Source organism: Akebia trifoliata, unplaced genomic scaffold, assembly GCF_017979445.1.
Source record: "Akebia trifoliata isolate Shusen 1 unplaced genomic scaffold, ASM1797944v1 Contig00394, whole genome shotgun sequence".
In the NCBI taxonomy this organism is placed as follows: Eukaryota; Viridiplantae; Streptophyta; class Magnoliopsida; order Ranunculales; family Lardizabalaceae; genus Akebia; species Akebia trifoliata.
The window spans coordinates 44,049-64,167 of record NW_028237011.1 but is presented as its reverse complement, the minus strand read 5'-3'; the positions used below and the strand labels follow the sequence as shown (position 1 = coordinate 64,167).

At 35.1% G+C, this 20,119-nt stretch overlaps 2 protein-coding genes and 1 long non-coding RNA gene across 9 annotated transcripts; 2 read left to right on the top strand and 1 right to left on the bottom strand.

The window, feature by feature from the left end:
• The first annotated feature begins 3,903 nt into the window (after positions 1-3,903).
• LOC147381489 (O-Glycosyl hydrolases family 17 protein) lies at positions 3,904-7,425 on the top strand. Its single transcript, XM_086430335.1, has 2 exons — positions 3,904-4,340; positions 6,101-7,425. The coding sequence occupies exons 1-2, from the start codon at positions 3,988-3,990 to the stop codon at positions 7,224-7,226; spliced, it is 1,479 nt and encodes a 492-aa protein (XP_086286461.1). The 5' UTR covers positions 3,904-3,987; the 3' UTR covers positions 7,227-7,425.
• Positions 7,426-7,750: 325 nt separating this feature from the next.
• LOC147381488 (uncharacterized protein At4g26485-like) lies at positions 7,751-12,894 on the bottom strand. Of its 2 annotated transcripts, none has more exons than XM_086430338.1 (3): positions 12,308-12,894; positions 10,801-10,837; positions 7,751-9,017 (listed from the first exon to the last, which is right to left on the bottom strand). In XM_086430338.1, exons 1-3 carry the CDS (start codon positions 12,504-12,506, stop codon positions 8,309-8,311), a joined length of 945 nt encoding a protein of 314 aa, XP_086286464.1. In that variant the 5' UTR covers positions 12,507-12,894; the 3' UTR covers positions 7,751-8,308. The 2 variants fall into 2 exon arrangements, with proteins under 2 accessions (XP_086286464.1, XP_086286462.1); XM_086430336.1 differs by having other exon boundaries at positions 10,801-10,999; positions 12,308-12,893.
• Positions 12,895-13,362: 468 nt separating this feature from the next.
• Positions 13,363-20,119, top strand: LOC147381487 (uncharacterized). Of its 6 annotated transcripts, XR_015174522.1 has the most exons (6): positions 13,363-13,712; positions 13,816-13,902; positions 16,498-17,108; positions 17,445-19,078; positions 19,198-19,307; positions 19,567-20,119. It is a non-coding gene; the product is annotated as an uncharacterized LOC147381487 (long non-coding RNA). The 6 variants fall into 6 exon arrangements; XR_015174521.1 differs by lacking the exon at positions 16,498-17,108 and having other exon boundaries at positions 13,364-13,712; XR_015174524.1 differs by lacking the exon at positions 16,498-17,108 and having other exon boundaries at positions 13,364-13,712; positions 17,445-19,105.

Below are 20,119 nucleotides of genomic sequence, written 5' to 3'. Positions count from 1 at the left end.
AAGATTCACAGTTATATCTCCACTATTTCCTTCTGAGTTCATCAAAAGCAAGGGGTTTACTTACAAAAGATCCTCCTACACCCAAGTTATTCAAGTGTGATGGAAAATACTCTAAAAAAAATAATAACATACTAGTTTTCTAGTAAGTGGGTGTATAATTATATTTGTTGATTATGTGCACCAATAGGACGGGATCATGTGACCGTTAACTCTTGAGGAAAGTGGGTCAGGTAGACACGTGTAGTATATTAAGAGTTAGGATAATTCATTTGCTAGATGAGTGATTCCCTTTGAAACCCCTACGTGTCAACTCCCTTGAGTCCAAAATAGGACTCAGCTAGAATGACACGTAAAAACATTAAATCACTCGGTTAAAGTGATTTTGTAGTTAAGGAAAGATAAAAAAATGAAAAAAGGATTAATTCGAATCTTGACAGAAGTTATCAAATGAATTAAAACTTTCCCCATTTATAAATATAGAAGAAATGACACAGGTAAAGGATTTTTCAATTCATTTTTGAACTCACCCTTTGTTTATTTCTGCTAACTTGATTGTCAGAAGTTCTTGATGCAGGAAAACCTCCAAGATTTAAAACTTTTTTCAAGAATCAAAAGGATATCACTAACAAGATTTCGAGTTTGGGGTGAGTTTATCTCTTTTACCAACATAGTATTGTCTTCCTTTTATAATAGTTGTTCTAATGATAACATGTAATTGATTCTCACCATGAATGATGGGTTAACTATATGTGTGTACGTTATGCAACTGCTCCAAGAACACTATGCGAATTGATCTCGGCCTCAATATTGGAATTTTGCTTGTCGTAGTCCATACTTTTAACTTCTTCAATTTTTTTATTTTTTTTATTTACTAGGATCTCAAGTTGCTACACATCATTTCCATGTCAATTTAGAGAATTTCCTCCCACATAGTGTATTCTATGTTTTTCAAACAGGGCCTAAAGTAAAGCTAACTAAAAGTGATGGGCATATGAAAGAGTGGATGCACAGTTGAGCTCGCATGTACAAATACAAACCTTTACACCTTTGTATAAATCTATCTATATATCCCCATAAATTAAGGAAAAAGATAAAGGTAGGAATCTTAGGAGGAGGAAAGGTTTCTTTGAGCAACAAAGATCTGTACGACCTTATACACCATTCCTGGCCTTTAAAACAAAAAGAAAGAAACCACATTTCCCTCTATTCTCTCTTTGGACCCATTTGCAAGTGCTATGGGGAATCTGCTCTATAATTACTTTTCCAGCTGTAAAAAGAAAGGAGAGTTTCTCTTAGGTTCACAAAGCAAAAAAAACTACCAAACCGACGCAACTGTCTTTTCATTTTTCATTTTTCAAACAACATAATTAAAGTGCCCCCACCTCAGAAAATCTCTCGCCAACCAACACCAATTAATTAATTAATGATCCCTTAAACTCAAAGCAACTACTTACTCGGCGAATTAACTCAGCTTATGAACGATTTCAGTCGAGGCTCACTAAGTGACAAGTTCAGACCTCTTGTTGGGTTTTCAAATATGGATCTATTTCTCTTCAAAATAATTTTATGTTACAAGCATAATAACAAAAGTTTGAGTTAATTTGGTAATTATTGGGCTGGGGTTCTACTGAATTGATACCGATAAATTTGAGAAAAAATTTCATAGGAATATAAAAATAAAACATAAAAAAATGTTAAGGGAGTGTACAAAAAAAAAATTTATATTTTATACTTAAGATTTGAATATTAGAGAAAATAAAATTTTAAAAGAGAAAAATTAAAAAATGTTACTATATTCCACTTAACTGATAAATCATTAATTAACTCTTCAATCTATTGATTTTAATCGATTTATCCTTATTCAGAGAGTTTTGTGAGTTATCGGTGATAATTCTTGAAAGAGTCATGATAATTTGACTTACCCACGTGGCATACTCAATTGACACTCCTAACGTGACTCATTTAAGAATCTTAGATCTACACTCCTCGAGATATATGGTTCTGTCGGGATATAATATTTTTAGGAGAGAGTGTAATTGTTTATTTATAATTCTTGAACATGCCACATCAGGAGTGTCGATTGAGTATGTCACATGGATAAATCAGATTATCACAATTCTTCTTGAAAAAAACTTTAATATATATATATATATACACACACATACACGCAACGGACCAATGTTTTTAGTTAAAGAAATGATATATATCCAATGTAGCCATAACTTTTTTATTTTTCTTTCTAAATAACATGACAGCAGCTCAAACGCGGATAGGGGTGCACCGGGAGAGAGATCCTATTCGACATAAATATCCTGCAACCACTTCGTAAATTAATATTATTCCTCCCACTCACTCCACTGAAGAGTAAGACAACATACAAGGTGGTTTATATCTCAAAATTATAATTATATCCTCGATTATTTTAATGACACAAATGACCTTCTGTATAAGCACACTTCAATTTCCCAATATGACCATTCAATCAACAAAACCTCAATTATCCCCATTATTTTGATTTTCCATATCTGAATCATGTTTTCACTATTACCAAGTATTTTAAAAATTGGATCAAACCAGTGGTCTGATCGATTTTGCAATAAAATCGATCCAACTAATGAACCACCACTTTTTGAGAGTATTGTTCTCTTATAGGTACTTTAAAAAAATTATGAATATTTTTAATTTTTTTAATAAATGCAATCGAATTGAACAAGGGTTCAATTGTGATTCAACCAATCCAACAAATATTCGATTGGATTTTTAAAATATTGATCCGGCTTAGTTTTTGACTATCATATTTGCATGATTATTTGTTTATTATAGTTTTTATGAAACTTTCCCAAGACGTAAATATCATAACAACCAATATTTAAAAAGATATTTATGCTATTAGATAAGTCTCAATTAGCTTTGCAAAATATCAAGCGCATGCTGAATATTTTAGATGCCCTCTTATGTTTTCAAACTGAATACTTTGACCTCGGTCTATACAAGAAAACTAACTAAAAAAAGACATAAGTGCCTTCATCTTCACCCCCCTAGACAAAAACATCATTTTTAATCTGTCTAGCTTGTGAACTTTCAGGGAAAATTATTTTTACTCTTTTAAACTTCTGATAGAAAATCTTTGAGTTTTTTTTTTTTTTTTGGACGGTAATTGGAGTTCAAGCGGTACCTTGACTGAGTATATTAATAAAACTTCTAACACATATAAGCTACCAAATTAAGTCTGTCGAGAGATAACACCAAAACATTCATAATGACGAGAATATATATACAAAATGAAACTTATTAGGAACTTAATTCCTAATGTGTCCACTCAAATGAGAGAAATGACAATCTCAAGTATTCAACACACTAAGAATTATGTAAAAAAATAATTAAAATAAATATTATTTATTAATTAATAAAGGAATTACTTTCTTTTATAAATAAAAAGTCATAATCCTAACAATTTACAAATACTACTCTTACTAATATACTTATCTAAATCAAATTTCTACCAAATCAATACTTATCTCGTAAAATATCTACATTTTTTTATTTTACCTATTGAGTGTTGAAAGAAATATGATCTTAAGGTTGAAGAAACGAGGAAAAAAAGAACCGCTTTAGAGCTTGAAAATGGTTGGATTTGGGGAGAGAGAACAAAGATGATTTTTTTTGTTAATAGATGAAGATGTGAGGGCGTTTAGGTCTCGTTTTCATTAGGCTTGTAGAGTATAACAAAGTCAAGGGGTATGTGATCAGTTTCAAAACAAGGGGGTATATCAAATTTTCATCAAAATGCGGAGGGTATGTCTAAATCACCGAAATATCTGTTAATTTATGGCTGGTCCTTCACTTTCCCTTTTAACAGTTACATTTCTCCTACATATACTACAGTTATACTTACAACTCTCTCTCTCTCTATCTAGTCGCTCCATCTCCGTCTCAACATAATGCTCTGAATTCTCCTGATTCTACGTTTATTTTTATTAAAAAAAAATGGCGGCAGAAATTCATTTCTCTATAACTATTATTATTTGTCTTACAATACTTATTTTAAGCTCAGCTGTAATGGTGGAATCGGCAATTGGTGTGAACTGGGGGACCATATCTTCTCACAGGCTTTCTCCTTCCAATGTTGTAGATCTCATGAAAGACAACAAGATACAGAAAGTGAAGCTCTTTGATGCAGATCCAGGTGTTCTTAGAGCTCTAATGGGGAGTGGGATTGAGGTAATGGTAGGGATCTCAAATGATATGTTGGGGCTCTTGAGTTCATCTCCTACTGCTGCAGATTTGTGGGTTCGTCAGAATGTATCTAGATACATGGTTAAACGAGGTGTTGATATCAGGTATGAAAATGGTTTATTATTATTATTATTATTATTGGAGTTTAATATTTGCTTGCACACTTTATCTGGGATTGTTTGATTTCTATAACTGAATGCTTATTTGTGTTTTGTTATGGGATGGGTTGCGTTATTTCTTGTTTTTGTTATCTGGGTTTGTAACTTCTGTGCTTTTAGCTCTGTTCTTCTTAATCTGGGTTTTGAACTTTTCAATTCCTAGGGTTGATTTTTCTGATTTTCTTAACATGGGTTGCTGTTGTTGTTGATTCTTCAGATACTAAAGGTGTTTATTGTGGGGGTTCTTTGTCATTTTGATGATTGGTTTTATCTTTAAACAAGAATGTAGGATAAACGAGTTTGTTTGTCAACGAACCGATCGTCTTCGAGATGGAGATTAGAATCAGTTGCTTCACCATTTAACTAACCCATTGGAAGACTTTCATTGTAGCTTAGGCTTAAATACTTGGAGATTTTGGAAAATAAAATGCCCCGTTACAGACTCTCTATGGAGTGAAATCTAGAAACTGCTTAGTTAGCTCAATATACATAGAGAATTTGTGAAGAAAATCTATACAGTAATGAAGAAGGTCTCTGTAGAGATATTTAGTTGGGGGGCTTCTACAAAATTAAAATTGCCTCTGAATTTTCTTCCAACTTCTTTACTACACAACACCTTCAATTTAGGTTCCATCCTAACAGAAATTCAAAAAATATCTCTCCAAACTTAATCTTTGGCGTTGCACTTTCAAACAACATGTTAATGTTTGCATATGTCAACTCATAGCACTTTCCCTCTGTATGGGCATATAGGGTCCCAATTGGTCTATATTCTTCTCATCGAGGTTTCCTACTCCAGTTTGTTGTAATATTTCTGTATGTATTCACTTCTAGTAAGATCTGGATTTGTATAGCTTTCACATCCTTCGCCTGGTAGATTGCTGCTCTATAACCTTGTTATGTATGTTTCTCATCCTTTATCACATTCACCTGTACTATGCTCGTGTCAGTAGTTATGTGATATGTTATGGGAGGCATAATGAAATGTTATTACCCCTGAGTGACACCACAATGAACTACTATTCGTCTTGTGGTTTTACTTTCTTTTTTTTATTTATCAATCACCTGAACAATTGATACACAATCATTATTAGGTGACTACTATTACTCCCTATACCAACCCTTTTAGCTTATCTCCAGTCCATACCTGCTTAAAAACTGATCCCAACTCAAAATTATTTTTTTTAAAGGGCTGACTTTATTTTTTGCCAAACTCTAAATGGAAACCTTTAAAAAAAAAAAATCTCAGTTCCTGACTTGCTTTCATCAGTACGACGATACTTCAAGAGTCTGATGACTCTCCACACATATCATAGAATTGGATGATGGCCGTCGTTGATAATGATGCCATATGGTATGATATGGCTAGCATGAAATCTTATAATTCAGTTCACTTTACCATCTTGTCTCTAGAATCTGCTTGTATGGGGACTATCAAGCATAGAACCATTGATTCTTGGTTGGTAGACTTGATTCACAATTGGTTCTTGTTAACTTTTTATGTGTCTTTGATTTATGAACTAAAAGACTTAGTTTGTGATTTTGATTACCTTCATCATCAAAGCTTTATCCCAAAAGTCTGGGATTGGTTATTTAGATTCTGTTTGATAACCTGAATATCGAGCATAAAGTAGTTGGTAGTTAACAATAAACCTTCCAAGTCTAAGATTTACTAAAGTTGTTAATGCTTGCAATTTGTCCCAAAGGTACGTCGCAGTTGGGAATGAGCCCTTCCTTACAAGTTACTCAGGTCAGTACCAGTCCTATGTTGTACCAGCACTGCTCAACCTACAGCAGTCTTTAGCAAGAGCAAATTTGGCAGGCTATGTAAAGCTAGTAGTCCCTTGCAATGCCGATGCCTATGAGTCTTCCCTTCCTTCTCAAGGAACCTTCCGTCCTGAACTGGCACAAATCATGACTCAACTTGTCTCCTTCCTCAGCTCAAACGGTTCCCCGTTTGTAGTCAACATCTACCCATTTCTAAGCCTATATGGGAACTCAGATTTCCCACAAGACTACGCGTTCTTTGACGGGACATCTCATTCTGTTACAGATGGCCAAAATGTCTACTACAATGCATTTGATGGGAATTTGGACACATTAGTTGCTGCTCTCAACAAAATGGGATATGGTCAGATGCCCATTGTCATCGGTGAGGTGGGTTGGCCCACTGATGGTGTCTCCAGCGCGAACCTTACTGCTGCAAGGGCCTTTAATCAAGGCCTCATATATCATGTCTTGAGTAACAAAGGCACACCTCTAAGACCAGGGGTCCCACCCATGGATATTTATCTTTTCGGTCTACTCGATGAGGGGGCAAAGAGCACACTTCCAGGAAACTTTGAGAGGCACTGGGGAATTTTCTCATTTGATGGTCAGGCCAAGTACCCACTGAACCTTGGTTTAGGGAATCGTTTGTTGAAGAATGCCAAGGATGTTCAGTATCTTCCATCGAGGTGGTGTGTGGCAGACCCATCCAGGGATCTCTCTGGTGTGACCAACCATATCAAACTGGCTTGCAGCATTGCAGATTGCACAACACTCTCCTATGGGGGATCATGCAATGAAATTGGGGCGAAAGGGAATATCTCATACGCCTTCAACAGTTATTATCAGCTGCAGAAACAGGAGTCGCAGAGCTGTGATTTTGATGGGCTTGGGATGGTCACTTTCCTTGACCCTTCGATTGGTGACTGTCGGTTTCTTGTTGGGATCAGTGATATTAGTTCTTCTTCTTCGAGGGTGGTCAGGCAACATCATAGCTGGCTTGGTGTCTTCTGGGTTATGTTAGTCTGGGTGTCTGGGACTTTGAGAATTATGCACTCACTGTGATTGTGGAACAAATTTCTTAAGTGGGTTTTTTGTGGTGTCCCCCTTCTGAACCTTTGATTAGTTAGTTATATCTACATAGGAGAAAGAAATATATAGTTACTCAGAATATAAATTCAAAATCGTTCAGTGTAGTGTGACAGTGATATTAATTTAAGCATTTGTTGAACAAATCTAGTCAGGAAACTGTGGGCATGCTTTTCTTCTTTTTTTCTTAAACGGAAGGCACACAATACACCAGGAACCTTTTAGTCTTAATACTCATCTTCATCCATCCATCCTCAAGGGTTTTATTTCCCAGACACCTCACTCTCAGTGTGATAGACAAATAAAGGAGACTCATTTCGCTTTAAGAAACATAAAGAAAAGCTTAGCCTCCTTTAGTTTTAGCTTTTTATGATGCCTCAATCTCAATGGCAGCACCCATTCATTGCCGCAGCATAATTGCATGCATCGCTGCTTCCAGATAAGGACTTATGTACAAAATGAATGCATGCACATGCACACACATTTAACAGTAGTCACATCCATTCATTCTGGTAGGACAATCCCATTGTAGCGAGGTTCACACAAGATATTTAAAAACACATAAATGTCTCGTTCTTACTCCCCCTTTCATCATCCAAAATGAAAGTAAATTCCCATAAATCATCACAAAATAGCACAAAGTTCCTTTTTTCTGTGACCAATCACCTTCCTAAGGCTTCCCCCACCACCTTAATAATCTCAAGGCTTTCTGGTACTTGAAAATCTCTTTGTAAATCCTTGCAACTATGGGTTTCATAGGTAAGGTTTCATTGTAAATCTCTTTGTAACTCTCTTAACATTATAGCTAGTAAAAAATATCAGTCATAAGTGGTAAGTCATCAAAGAAAGAAAAAAAAAATTAGATCATATCTTGTGTCAGTGCTGAATTAGATCCACCAAAAATACTCTTAGCTGATATTTCCCACTAAAATAGCTTCTCATTCAAAAGTAACTGCACAAAACAAGGTTATATGCCAAAAAGGTGGTAACCTCCTCCACTAGCTCGAATACAAAAATGTAATATGAGTTTCAATCCCTCAATTCTTCTCCACCAGCAATCAAGACGGACCAAGTAACATTCTTCGTAGCCATGCCGATCTCATGATGCTTAAATGATGAAGTTCATGAAGAAGCATTAGATAACCATGTATGTCTCTTCCAGAAGCTTCGCTCATGTATCTTTCAAACCCATTTCTTAATGTCTCATGAATAACTTCAACCACATCATAACCTGTTCTTCCAAACATTTCTACTGCGTTTGCAAAATACCCATTAAATATCCTACAACATTCATCTGTAATCCTGATATTTGGCAATGAACCCACATGACTCAACGTGTTGGAATGCATATTAGTAATGAAATCTGCTCGAGGATAGCTGATCTCAAACAAACAAGGGTGGTGCTGAGGTTGGGAATGCATCTCAAGGACTTGGAAAGGGCTTTGAGTATAACCTCCATTAGTTACCACTTGAGTAATCTTTTTCTTCACATTGTATACGAATCTAAATTTGAAGGTACTGCACTCCCCTAGCAAAAAGGGGTCATCACATCTCTTCCCTGCTCCTCTCTTATTATTGTAACCTGGATAGTCTTCTCTCGTAAAATCAACACACTCAATCAACCCCAAAGAGTGTCTTGAAGCAAGTTCTTCAAGGTTCCAATGGTTATATGGGGCTGTTGTTTTGTGATTGACATGAACTTCACCATTGGGCCGTAGCATGTGACTTGCTGATTTGAAAAAGCCCTGCACTAGATTCCTATGCATCCTGTATATATATAGAGAGAAAGCTAGGATAGTAACTGAGTACATAAACCACAAAGATTGGTCACAAAAAGTTCCCACAAACATCTCAAACATTCAAACAAAAGCTTAAATTTTGGGAAGAAACAAAATGACCTAACAACTATCAAGAAAATTTTATCCTAATTTATTTGTTTTACAGATTTGGTATTAAAGCATAAAACTAATGAAAAATTGTTTTTATCTTTACTATTATAATGAAAGAAGGCGGAGTAGAAGTGGCTCAACTTCAAATTTTGGATCCCACAAATGCCCCCCACTTTTACATTTAAACTTAATATAATCAGAGTCATTTTGGTCAAAAACCAAGAAAATTGCAGCACGCAACCCTAGAATCAAGTTGATTAGTTTTCAAATTTACAAAAATACCCTTTTTACTATGTAATATTCAAAAAACCCTTTAATTAATGTTTTAAATTACAGATAAGCTCTTTTGATATATATATATATGTGTGTGTGTGTGTGCCTTTGCGCATGCCACCTTCTAGTGATTATAATTGAAGAAAAGAGCCTCGTTTTAAATATGCAATACGGACAACAAATTTTGTGTTCATCTGTTGAAATAATTTTTTTTAAGGGATTTAAAAGTTCTTCTTTGATGACCTGTTGTTTAGATGAAATCATGTCTGTCCAGAGGCATCACAGGGGTGACACTGAATTGGGTGTTTTGAGTTTGTAATGCTTTGATATTGTGTTTCTTTTGTTTCTGTTTTCTTTGATTGCAAGCAGGTCTATCAACCTCCTTTTCTTTCCTTAATAAATATATTTACCTATCAAAAAAAAAAAAAAAAGTAGTCAACAAAGTAAGTAGAGTGTGAATTGGGCCACTCTGAAAATCTAAGTTGATAATAACAGGATGTCTGGAGTTATATCTTTTCCCTGGCAAGTGTTACATTTTTTCTTACTCAATCGGCACCATTTTTTTCCTTCCTCTTATCTTTTAGAGAGATCAAATTGCATAAAAGTGATCCTCACATATATTAATGATATGGTAATTGTGGCACAAGGTCTTCCTCAAATGAAAAATGAACTTTCGAAAAACCAAACAAAACACAACTGCAAGTATTTGCATTTTTTTTTAACAGACATTAGCAAAAAATTTCGATTCTAGTGGAAATATGTCTTTATGTATTTGTATACATGAGCATGTTTGTGGACAAGATCGTTATAACCACATTCCACTTTGTATGAAAATGACGAACAAGAGTATTGATAATTATAAGAGTATTAATATCCATATGAACAGACGTTTGTAAGTTTGTGTACATTTATATTAAATGTATATGCTTGATTGTACACATCTGTATATTATTATATACATTTGTATCTGTGCAACATGCAAATATGTGACGTATGAATATATTGTTACGGTTTGTGGAGACTGATGGTACTGGTCAGCAAGGAGTACTGTTTATTTTCGTAATTTCTCCGATATCATGTAAAACATGTTTTTGTAGGGTATATATTTTTCTTCAGTCGGTGAAAGGATGTAATTGTAACAGAGACTTTTCTCTTCAAAGTGGAATTCATGTGGATACGTGGACGTACCTCAATCTTGAGGGAACCACATAAAATCCCTGTTTTTCAGTGTATGTTATTACTTCTTGGTTTGTTTTCTTGTCCATTCCTTCTGTTTAACACATATATGTAAAAACAAATGGCTGCCTACTGTAGAACAAGTGAAAAAAAATCAAATAAGGTGGTAGGAATTTTAAAGACTGGTCTATGAGATGATAAGAATTGCGTACTTGATTAGGCGTCCCTCATCTTCCTTTCCATAGAAACCTGCATGAGGGAAGTTAAAGATAATTCGATCGAATTTCCGCATTCGCAGGTCAGTATGAAATCTCATCTTTGTAGCATCAACCCCATGCAAAATGGTTGCTCCAAGATTATCTAAACTTTCCAAATTTGATTTCGCTTTACTGTATTTCTTTATCACATTATCTGGTTAACAAAGTTCTATTTAATATCCTTGAACTAAATAAGTAAAGATATGGGAAATTAAACAAAAAAATAGATAAAAAAATTGCTAAATTTATTTAAAAAAACTAAAATGCTACATTTTAATAAAACAATGTAAGGACATTATTAGTAATTAATTTACAAAATCATAATTGTAGAGGGTTAAATTGGTAAAGCATCTGGACCCTACTCGTGTCCAAAAGTGAATTTGGCAAAAGATCAGAGCTGAGTAATTTTAATTCAATGGTACCTAGGGCACCCAGCTCGGCTGAAAGGCAGAACTCAAGCATTAGCTATGCTCTGTATAAAAGACAGAGCAAGGTAGAATTGTGGGTTATTACCAAATCAACTCATATCCCTTTATTGGAGGGAAGATCCCAGGAATTTCGGAAATGGATAACGTAATCAAGTTGGATCTCTTCCCCTTCTCAGTTACTTCCCCTAATGGTGAGGGATTCCTTATGGAGATCCCTGGAGATCAGGGATCTTAAGGAGATTCCTAATTCAGGAAGATCTCTAGGAAAATCTATAAATAAAGGAGGAGACCGAGAGGGAAGGGAAAAGAGAGGAAGAGTCCATCATTGTCTATCACAAGAACTAACTTGATCGTCGGAGGAGGTACCCACAAAATCACCACTATAATAGTAAAGATAACTAGAAAATACTTTAATATGAAACATTAACTACTAATATCCAATTATTGAAGTTCAAGAAATCAGAGAAAAGGGGGAAAAGGAGATAAAATATCATTCAATTTATTTGTTCAAAAGCCCAGATGACAAAACCCAATATTCACCCACAAAATTAAATAGAAGTAATATATATATAGTAAATGAGTTTTATTAAATAAATAAATAAATATGGTTTAATGAGAAATGGCCAAAAAGAACAAAATGCTAAAATAATACAAGAACTATAAGAACATTAAAAAAAGAATACACGGCAGAAAAATCCAAACAAAACCCTAAAACTATTTCTATCTAAAAATGAAAGAAAAATACAAAGTTGAATCAGTTAAAACTTCAAAGACGTTAACAATAAAAAAAAGTCCATTAAACCAACATTATTTATAAAAAAAAAACTACCCATTCTTTACATGTCAATATCAAAACTGAATATGGATTTGTCGCTAAAGATTATCAACTACAGATATTATGAGAAATTACAATGGGGAGACAAGAAAAGAGATTAGAAGAAGTCTTACAACTCAAAGGAAACTAACACTGTTCCAACTCTCAATACAAAAGATTAAAACAAAGACAGACAAATAGAGAGAGAGAGAGAGAGTACTGTATGGGTCGAGAGAAGTAGCGACGATGTTGGAAGCAGATTGGAATGAGTTTGCTAAACTTAGGGAAAAAGAGAAATCTCCTTCGCCTACTAAGAGGATTTGATGTAAAGAAGAGTAATACTTGACCCATCTTTCATTATCTTCTTCTTCTTCTTCATCATCTTCTACCATCATGGGTAGTTGATTTGCCTCCGCCATAGCTGTTTCTTTTTTTTTCTTTTTTTTCTCTCACATAATATATAACAAAGATGGTCAAAAAGCAGCTTTATTTATAAGGAAATTTGATTTTATAACGGCCATCACATCACGACGTTTCGATTACAAGGGTATTTAAGTCATATTACTATAGCCAAAAAGTGAACGACGTTTCGATTACTAGCCCAAGTTTTCTTTTTCTTTCTTTCCTTCTAACTGTAACAGAGCAAACGACTCCTCCTGCCACAAAAATACCATTTTCGTATTTTCTCTCTCTCATTAAAACCCTGAATTTGAAAACTTTCTCTATGCATTATATTTTAATGGGTCCTGCAAACTTGTGTCTTTAAGGGCACACGTTGAGATGCATCTTCAAATGCTTTGTTTACAAGGTGTTTTTTTTTATTTTTCTATTAATATTTAATAGGAATTAGTTGCAGATCTTTCTGAGAGCTTCACTAATTCCTTCTGGGTTTAGATTCAATTAGATTTCTTGACCGAGTTGAATCAACCCACCGAGTCGACTCGTCTATCGGATTGACTCATATTACCGAGTGACTCGGTCAAACGAGTTAACTCAGTACCCGAGTTGACTCAGTAATGAGTTGTCTGTGCAGAACGAGTCAACTCAGTGACTCGGTCAAACGAGTTAACTCAGTGTCCGAGTTTGACTCAGTGACGAGTTGACTCCGGTTACCTAGCTGACTCAGTGACCGATTTGACTCGGTCAAACGAGTTAACTCAGTACCCGAGTTCGACTCAGTAACGAGTTGACTCAGACCGTCGAGTCAACTCAATTGACCGAGTTTGACTCAGTGAACCTAGGTGCGTTTAGAATTTTTAAAGATTTTTTTTTTTTTTTTTTTTTCTTTAGCATGTCGATCCCTCTCCAAATCATCAGAATTTTAACTGATACCTTCCCTCCAACGCCACTCCCAGATATATATATATATATAGAGAGAGAGAGAGAGAGGGGGGTTGGATTTCTTGAGATTGTAGCTGGTTTGGGTCTCCCTTACCCAGATAACCTTGAGAGAGAGAGAGAGAGAGGAAGGGATAAATAGCTTTAGTTTGTAAGAATGAAATTGGATTCCTGGAAGCAATATCGGATGTGATTGTGGGGGATGCTGTTGGGATGATTAGGGTTTTCATCAATGGACTTCTTAATTCCACGACTACTGTCATGATCAACATACCCAGCAAATTCAGGTCCTCTCCCTCTTAAATTTTCTAAAATTTTATTTTATTTATTTCAATTATTTACAATCAAAATTTTGTCTCTCTATTTTTATTTTTATTTTTTTTAATATAGTAGGGAGAAGTTGATTGATTTGGTGGACAGTTATTGTGGTGAAGAGAACGACAAGATCAAGAAGATGATCTTTTCTTTGTTGCCTAGGTGATTGATTTCAATTTTCAAGGTTTAAGCCTTTGTGATTGTTGTCTTTCTGTATTGGGTTTTCTTTGTTTGAGAGTCCATTTTTGTTTCTTAGGGTTATGCCCTTGTAGATCTCTAAAACTCGTTTTATTTATTTATTTATTTTCATTTGTTTGCTTGGAAAGATTTAAGTACGTAAAATATCTAGATAAGTAATTTTTGGGAATGGAAATTCTGGGGTTGTGAGGATCTCTCTGTTGCATCTTACAGTATTGATTTCTTTTTTTCCTTTTCTTTTCTTTTTTATCTGGGAATTACCTTATCTGTGACGTTTGCTGATTTTGATTCATTTTTTTTTTTTCTCTTTAATTTCACTGTTTGTGTAATTGTTATAAATATGTTTATAATTGGTTTCTAAGATGAAAAGTTAGCTGATATTCTTCTGATAAAAGAGGTGCATAGAAGAATCATATGTGAAAGAATTGTGCTTGTTCATTCTTGTTGCCACCAACAAAAATTTCTTCTCTCTTTTGAGAATCAAACTATCATTTCTTGGTCATCTATTGAGGTGGAATATTGCAGTCTCCAACTTCCCTTTCTTTCTTTCTTTATTAGATATTAAAGAAGGTAGGATCTCTCCAAATCTAGTGGCTAGATTTAGAGAAATTATTGTCCTTGAGTCACTTCCTTTTATTGATGCTAACCACAGGTTTATCCTTCAAATATTTATCAAGCAAAACTTTGTCCCATAAAGACAGAGCACACTTTTGGAGTTTGGATCATATGAAGCATGCCCTTTACCCTTGATTAGAACATGCCCAGGCCACTTTAATCCGTTATTTGGTGACTAGGTTAGCATAGGCAATGCAAATCATGTTCTCGTCACCCTTTATGGTATAGTCAGTGGAGATGGTAATCTCTTGACCCTTCTCGAGATGGATGGGCTTCCCATCTTTCAAAAGTCCGGTTCGAATCTCTAGACCCTGCAATATTGTAGATAAAAACATGATGAGAGTGGAATTGTTGGGAAAAAATCATAAAATCTCCTGTTTTGGTTTCAAATCAATTTAGGGTATGTTTGATTGCACTTGGAAAATAGGGTGGAAAATCAATTTCCATGGAAAATGACATTTTTCAAGTGTTTGATTACACATGGAAATGGAAATTCATTTTCCACCCCATTCAAAAAGTCCACTAAATCATGGATTTCACTTTCCCACCCATATGGGTGGAAAAATGAAATCCACCTATATTTTCCATCCTCAATTCTTCCCTACCACCACTACCACTACCACTACCACTACCACCACCACCACCACCACTACCATTACACTAACCTCACCGTCGTCGTCATCGGCGTCGTCACCATCGCCGTTGCCGTCGACTCCATTTCCGACCACCTTCTCTCTCTCTTCTTCTTCTTTTTCTTCTTCTCCATCCCTCACCTCCTCCGCTACCACCACCACCACGTTTTCCCCCCGTCTTCCTCACTTACCTCCGTCGTCGTCATTGTTGCTGCCGTCATCGCCGCCACCGTTGCCGCCACTACCACCGTCATCGCCCCCGCTGCCACCTTCATCACCACATCCTCCCCCCTCCCTCTTCCTCGTCATCTTCTTCTTCCTCTCCCCCTCCTCTCATCTTCTTCCTCCTCCTCCTCTTCTTTTTTCTCATATTTTTCCATGATTTTATCATAGTGAAATCAAACAGTGGAATTTGATTTTCAAATCCTACCTATTTTCCACAACTAATTTTCCATGGATTTCAAATTCCATGGAAAGTGACTTTCCATGCAATCAAACATACCCTTAGAGGAAAATTTAGTTAGTTAATTTTTGTTGAGGACGAAATCGATTAGTTAGATAGGGTTCGGTGATGAATTTCATTGATAAAAAAGATTTAAGTTCCTAAGCAGTACATATGTTATATTTCATATATTCTTCCTTTATTTTTTCTAATTAAAGACTGAATCTGATCGACTCTTTTGTAGGTCTTCTTTGAAAATCTGACTTCCGATCTCATCTACACTTAAAACAGTTTAGTTGATTTTGTTTACAAACAAGTTCTATTCTTGAAGAAATAAAATAATTTTTCTCTTGAAAAATGTTCGGCAATATATTTTTTTTATAGTTTAGTTAGGTTTGAGATAGCAAGGATTATGTACATTTTATAGGTGCAAATTCAAAAAAACCTATGGATTGTTTCTTGTTGTTTTCCTAGAGTTGTTAAGGGCTACTACTTGGTGTTTTTGATACTTTGCAGAATATTTTAGCCTAACAAACCAAGATAGTACTCTATATTGAATCATGTTTACCCACTTGTTAAGGGCTACTACTTTCTAGAGTTCTTTGGGGCTTTAAGACACATCATGCATTATTTTCACATTGGAGCTATTGTGCTGATCTCTTAAGTTTAAGATCTCCTCTCCTTATTCTCTTAGAGGATCCATGTGAAATATCCAGTTCTATAAATTGTGTCAGTTTTTTAGGTGGTTTTTTTTCGCACGAATTCGGTAGTTATTAGTTTGCTGATTGAGTGAGACCTGTTTGTGATTGAATTAGTTTATGATGCATTTGTTTGGTGTACAATCGTGAGGCTTTTTTTTTTCTTTGGCAGGCCGCACGTACCAACCACGCTGCACGTGTTATTTACTTCTTTAAGGACAAGTTGGCCGATAGTAATTTGATCTGTGCAATCCATAGAAGAGGCATTTTTTTCTTTTATTTATTGAGAACAAAAGATATTTATATGTATCGAGTAGGAGTCCATGGTCAATTGTTTGAGTTTCTGTACCACAATCCTGTAGTCATAATTTGATCCTAGGTATTGACGTGTGTAGCTGTGACTACTCGATATTTATCGAATATTAGCTCACACTTCATCTATGTAGGGAGCTATGTTTATTTTTTTCCCTTTTCTGCTATGTAGAGGTTTGCTTAGAATGCTTGATGTGAGTAGAAGCTGAGCACTCATTCAACCTATTATTAGTTGTGATCTTTTTGACCTTTCGAAAAGGGATTTCCATGTTGCATTTTTAGAACTGCTTACATTTAGAAATATAAACTGTACATTGAAGAGTCATCTATATCAGTGGCCATCTTTTATACGTGGTGAGCTGCACCAGAAAGTGTGCCACAGGAAGTTTACAGGGTGTCAACAGTTTTTATAGCCATAAGTATGAGTATTATTATTTCCGGAAAGATTTCAGCCTTGCAAGGTTTGCTCAGGTAACGAGACTGTTAGCTTTGTAATCATGCTTCACTATTCATTATCATTCTATTCCTAAAAATAAAAGCTCCTTTCTTGTTGAACTAACCAGATGATGTGGCGGCTTAATTTCTTAATGGCATTTTGTTGCATTGTCCTTAAAAACAATTACATTCTATACTACATCTGCCCCATGCATACCCTTCTCACTCTTAATGAGACTGTTACTTGCTTTTCCCCTTTTATTTTGAAAAATACTAAGTCATTTCATTAAGCTATTGCTTTTCCGTTTCTATTTTTGGCAGACTATGGGATAAGTGATTTATTTTGACTTACTATAATTATATTGTCCATAGGTAATTTGGATGAGAAGGTTTACTCTATTTTGGTAGATTGTTGTCATGTTCTCAATAGATATTTGCCTGTCAATGGTCCGTGGCGGGTGGGCAAGATGGACAACCGAGCTTATGTATCCCAGTTTTCTGCCAATGGTTCTGTTTTTATTGATGGGTTTCAGGTACTGCAATGCTTCCTCCAAGCCATGATTGATTTTGTGACACATAGAGGAAATAAAATAGATGACTTGTTTATGCGGAAATTTTATTTTTCTGTATTACTGCATGTTGGATTTTATTTCTTTTGAAAGATATTACTGTATGTTAGATTTGCATTATGTTGTGCATAAAGATAAGCAATATGACATCTGGTAACCCCAACATTGCAAAGCTGGGTCACTATACCAACAGTGTTGTTTGCTTTCTTCCACAGATCTTTCTTGCATTATTCTTAGAGAGGTAAACAACCGTGCTGTTTGAAAAGAGGGAGAAAAATGAAAGGATATTTGAAACTACTATTTAATCTATAGGTTATTTGAAAATATATGGGATCATAGTATGTTATTATTGATGTACAATTCAAATTGCTCCATCTTGACTGATTTCAATCCATGCCTCTTTGCAAAAGGGCTGATAGTACATGATCTTACTCTTACTTAAAAAACTCATCATCATTAAGGATCCAAAGTAAAACATAGACTCACCTTGTCCAACAATCGAGCTGTTTTCTGTGGAGGCGGGCATTTGACATCAAACTTTGTGCATGCATCCAACAAATATTTGTTGGCTACATAACTTGAAAGATCTTTGGGTATGCAAAGGTCCACCAACTCTTCTATCACATCAATCCTTCTACAATTGGAACATCAGATGATTTATTTCCAATAGAAATCAATAATTTGCAGAAATTATAAAACTTGATGAACAATTAAATACTAAGTAAGTGAGAGTGCACCCACGGGTGGCTCCTGAGGAATTTATGCTCATACTGGGTATCGAATTCACGACCTATGGGCATTAACCAAAAAAAAAAAGAGGATTTACACATCAAAAAACTACCCAGCTAGTTGTTTCTAACCTTGATTAGAGAATTTGTTCATAATGACCATGTAAGAAGAAGAAAGGGCAGAATTTAAATGCTTACTAAATTTACTTGAAAAGAATCAAATACATATATATAAAATTCAATCATAATCAAAATGGACACAGCCCAGTCCCATTGACTACCCTCAACCAACTTTCAACTATGAGCTACAAGTGAATTACCACATAGGGATAGGGCCTTAGATCATTTGATGGGTTCCACTAAGATTTTCCTACACAAGAAAAATGGTGTTCTCAAACATATCTTCCATGTTTACAGGATACTGAATCAAAGGGTTCCATTTTGGTGAATTTGGTTAAGGAAGACCGTCTCTTAAGCCGATTTTATTTTTTACTCTTTTTTTGGTCACAAAGAAGATACTTTGTTGGTAATTTAACTTAATTAACTTCATTCCAGGAAGACCCTTTTGGGCCTTCTGTTCCATCCCTCTCCGTTTGTTTTGATTGATAGACATGGGTGTACTAAGACCCATAAGGTTAAATTCCAACCTGCCCCCAAAGATATGCAAAATTCCTAATCGTAGGATTCCTGAGAAAATTCTTGAACATGAGTGAGCATTCCTTTCTCTATTTAAATAGTTATGTATCTTTATAATGTTTTAGAATTTCTCCAAATTTTTAGTAAAGTGGATCACTTAAATTTCTCTTCTTGTTTTTGTTTTAAATGCAGTCGGGGTCATATGTTTAGGGGACTTGAATTACCGGATTGCTTAGAGTTATTTAGAAACCCGAAAGCTTTTGGAGGAGAATGATTGGGATACCCTCCTCAATAAAGATCAGGTAGTTCTGTCAGATCACAACCACCACCACAAATGAATTGAATTATTTGAGCAAGTTTCGACCTCAACTTTTAAGTACATAGATGATATAAGTGGTTTTCTAGAAATTAAGATTTTACAACTCCTATATCTTGAAGGAGTCTGAAATTTTGAATATTAATAGTGATTAGTGTCTTATGGTTGATTTTCTCTTATTGGGTCCTTTTGATTTCTCTCTTGCTCATAACACTGATATGTAGGCTTGTACCTATTTTTGACAGCTTAAGATTGAAAGAGATGCAGAGCGAGTATTTAATGGATGGAAGGAAGGGAAGGTCTACTTTGCTCCCACATACAAATACTCGAACAATTCGGATGCTTATGCCGGAGAGACCATAACATCAAAGAAGAAAAGCGAGAACAACTGCACAGTAAATGTGGATCAAAAACTATTTTCATATGACATGAAAACCATATTAATGGCAAAGCTAAGTAGTTTTAATAATGCAGGTGTGATCGAATACTATGGCATAGAAGTGGAATTGAGCAACTGTCCTATCTACATGTCGAGTCGAAGTTTTCTGATCACCGACCAGTTTGTGCAGTTTTTGACATAGAGGTCGGGGTTCTTGAAGGAAGATCAAAGAAGGGATTAATTAACATGAAAGTTGAAATTGAAGAGCTCTTACCTAAAGTTGTAGATATTTGGTAATAAAAGCAACTAGTATGTTTATGCATTTTGGATAGCTTGCACATGCAAGGGGGTTGGGTCCTCCTAGGATATCTCTTCAGAAGAAGAAAATGAACTTAAATGATTGATTTTATATTTTTAAA

Excerpts from the sequence above, each read along its gene's own strand:
- LOC147381488 (XM_086430336.1), bottom strand. The coding sequence starts at position 12,506 with ATGGCGGAGGCAAATCAACTACCCATGATGGTAGAAGATGATGAAGAA. Across the intron at positions 11,000-12,307 it reads TACTTCTCTCGACCCATACA|ATAATGTGATAAAGAAATAC; the intron begins GTACTCTCTCTC and ends TTTGTTAACCAG. Across the intron at positions 9,018-10,800 it reads GATGAGGGACGCCTAATCAA|GATGCATAGGAATCTAGTGC; the intron begins GTACGCAATTCT and ends ATATATATACAG.
- LOC147381489 (XM_086430335.1), top strand. The coding sequence starts at position 3,988 with ATGGCGGCAGAAATTCATTTCTCTATAACTATTATTATTTGTCTTACA. Across the intron at positions 4,341-6,100 it reads AAACGAGGTGTTGATATCAG|GTACGTCGCAGTTGGGAATG; the intron begins GTATGAAAATGG and ends TTTGTCCCAAAG.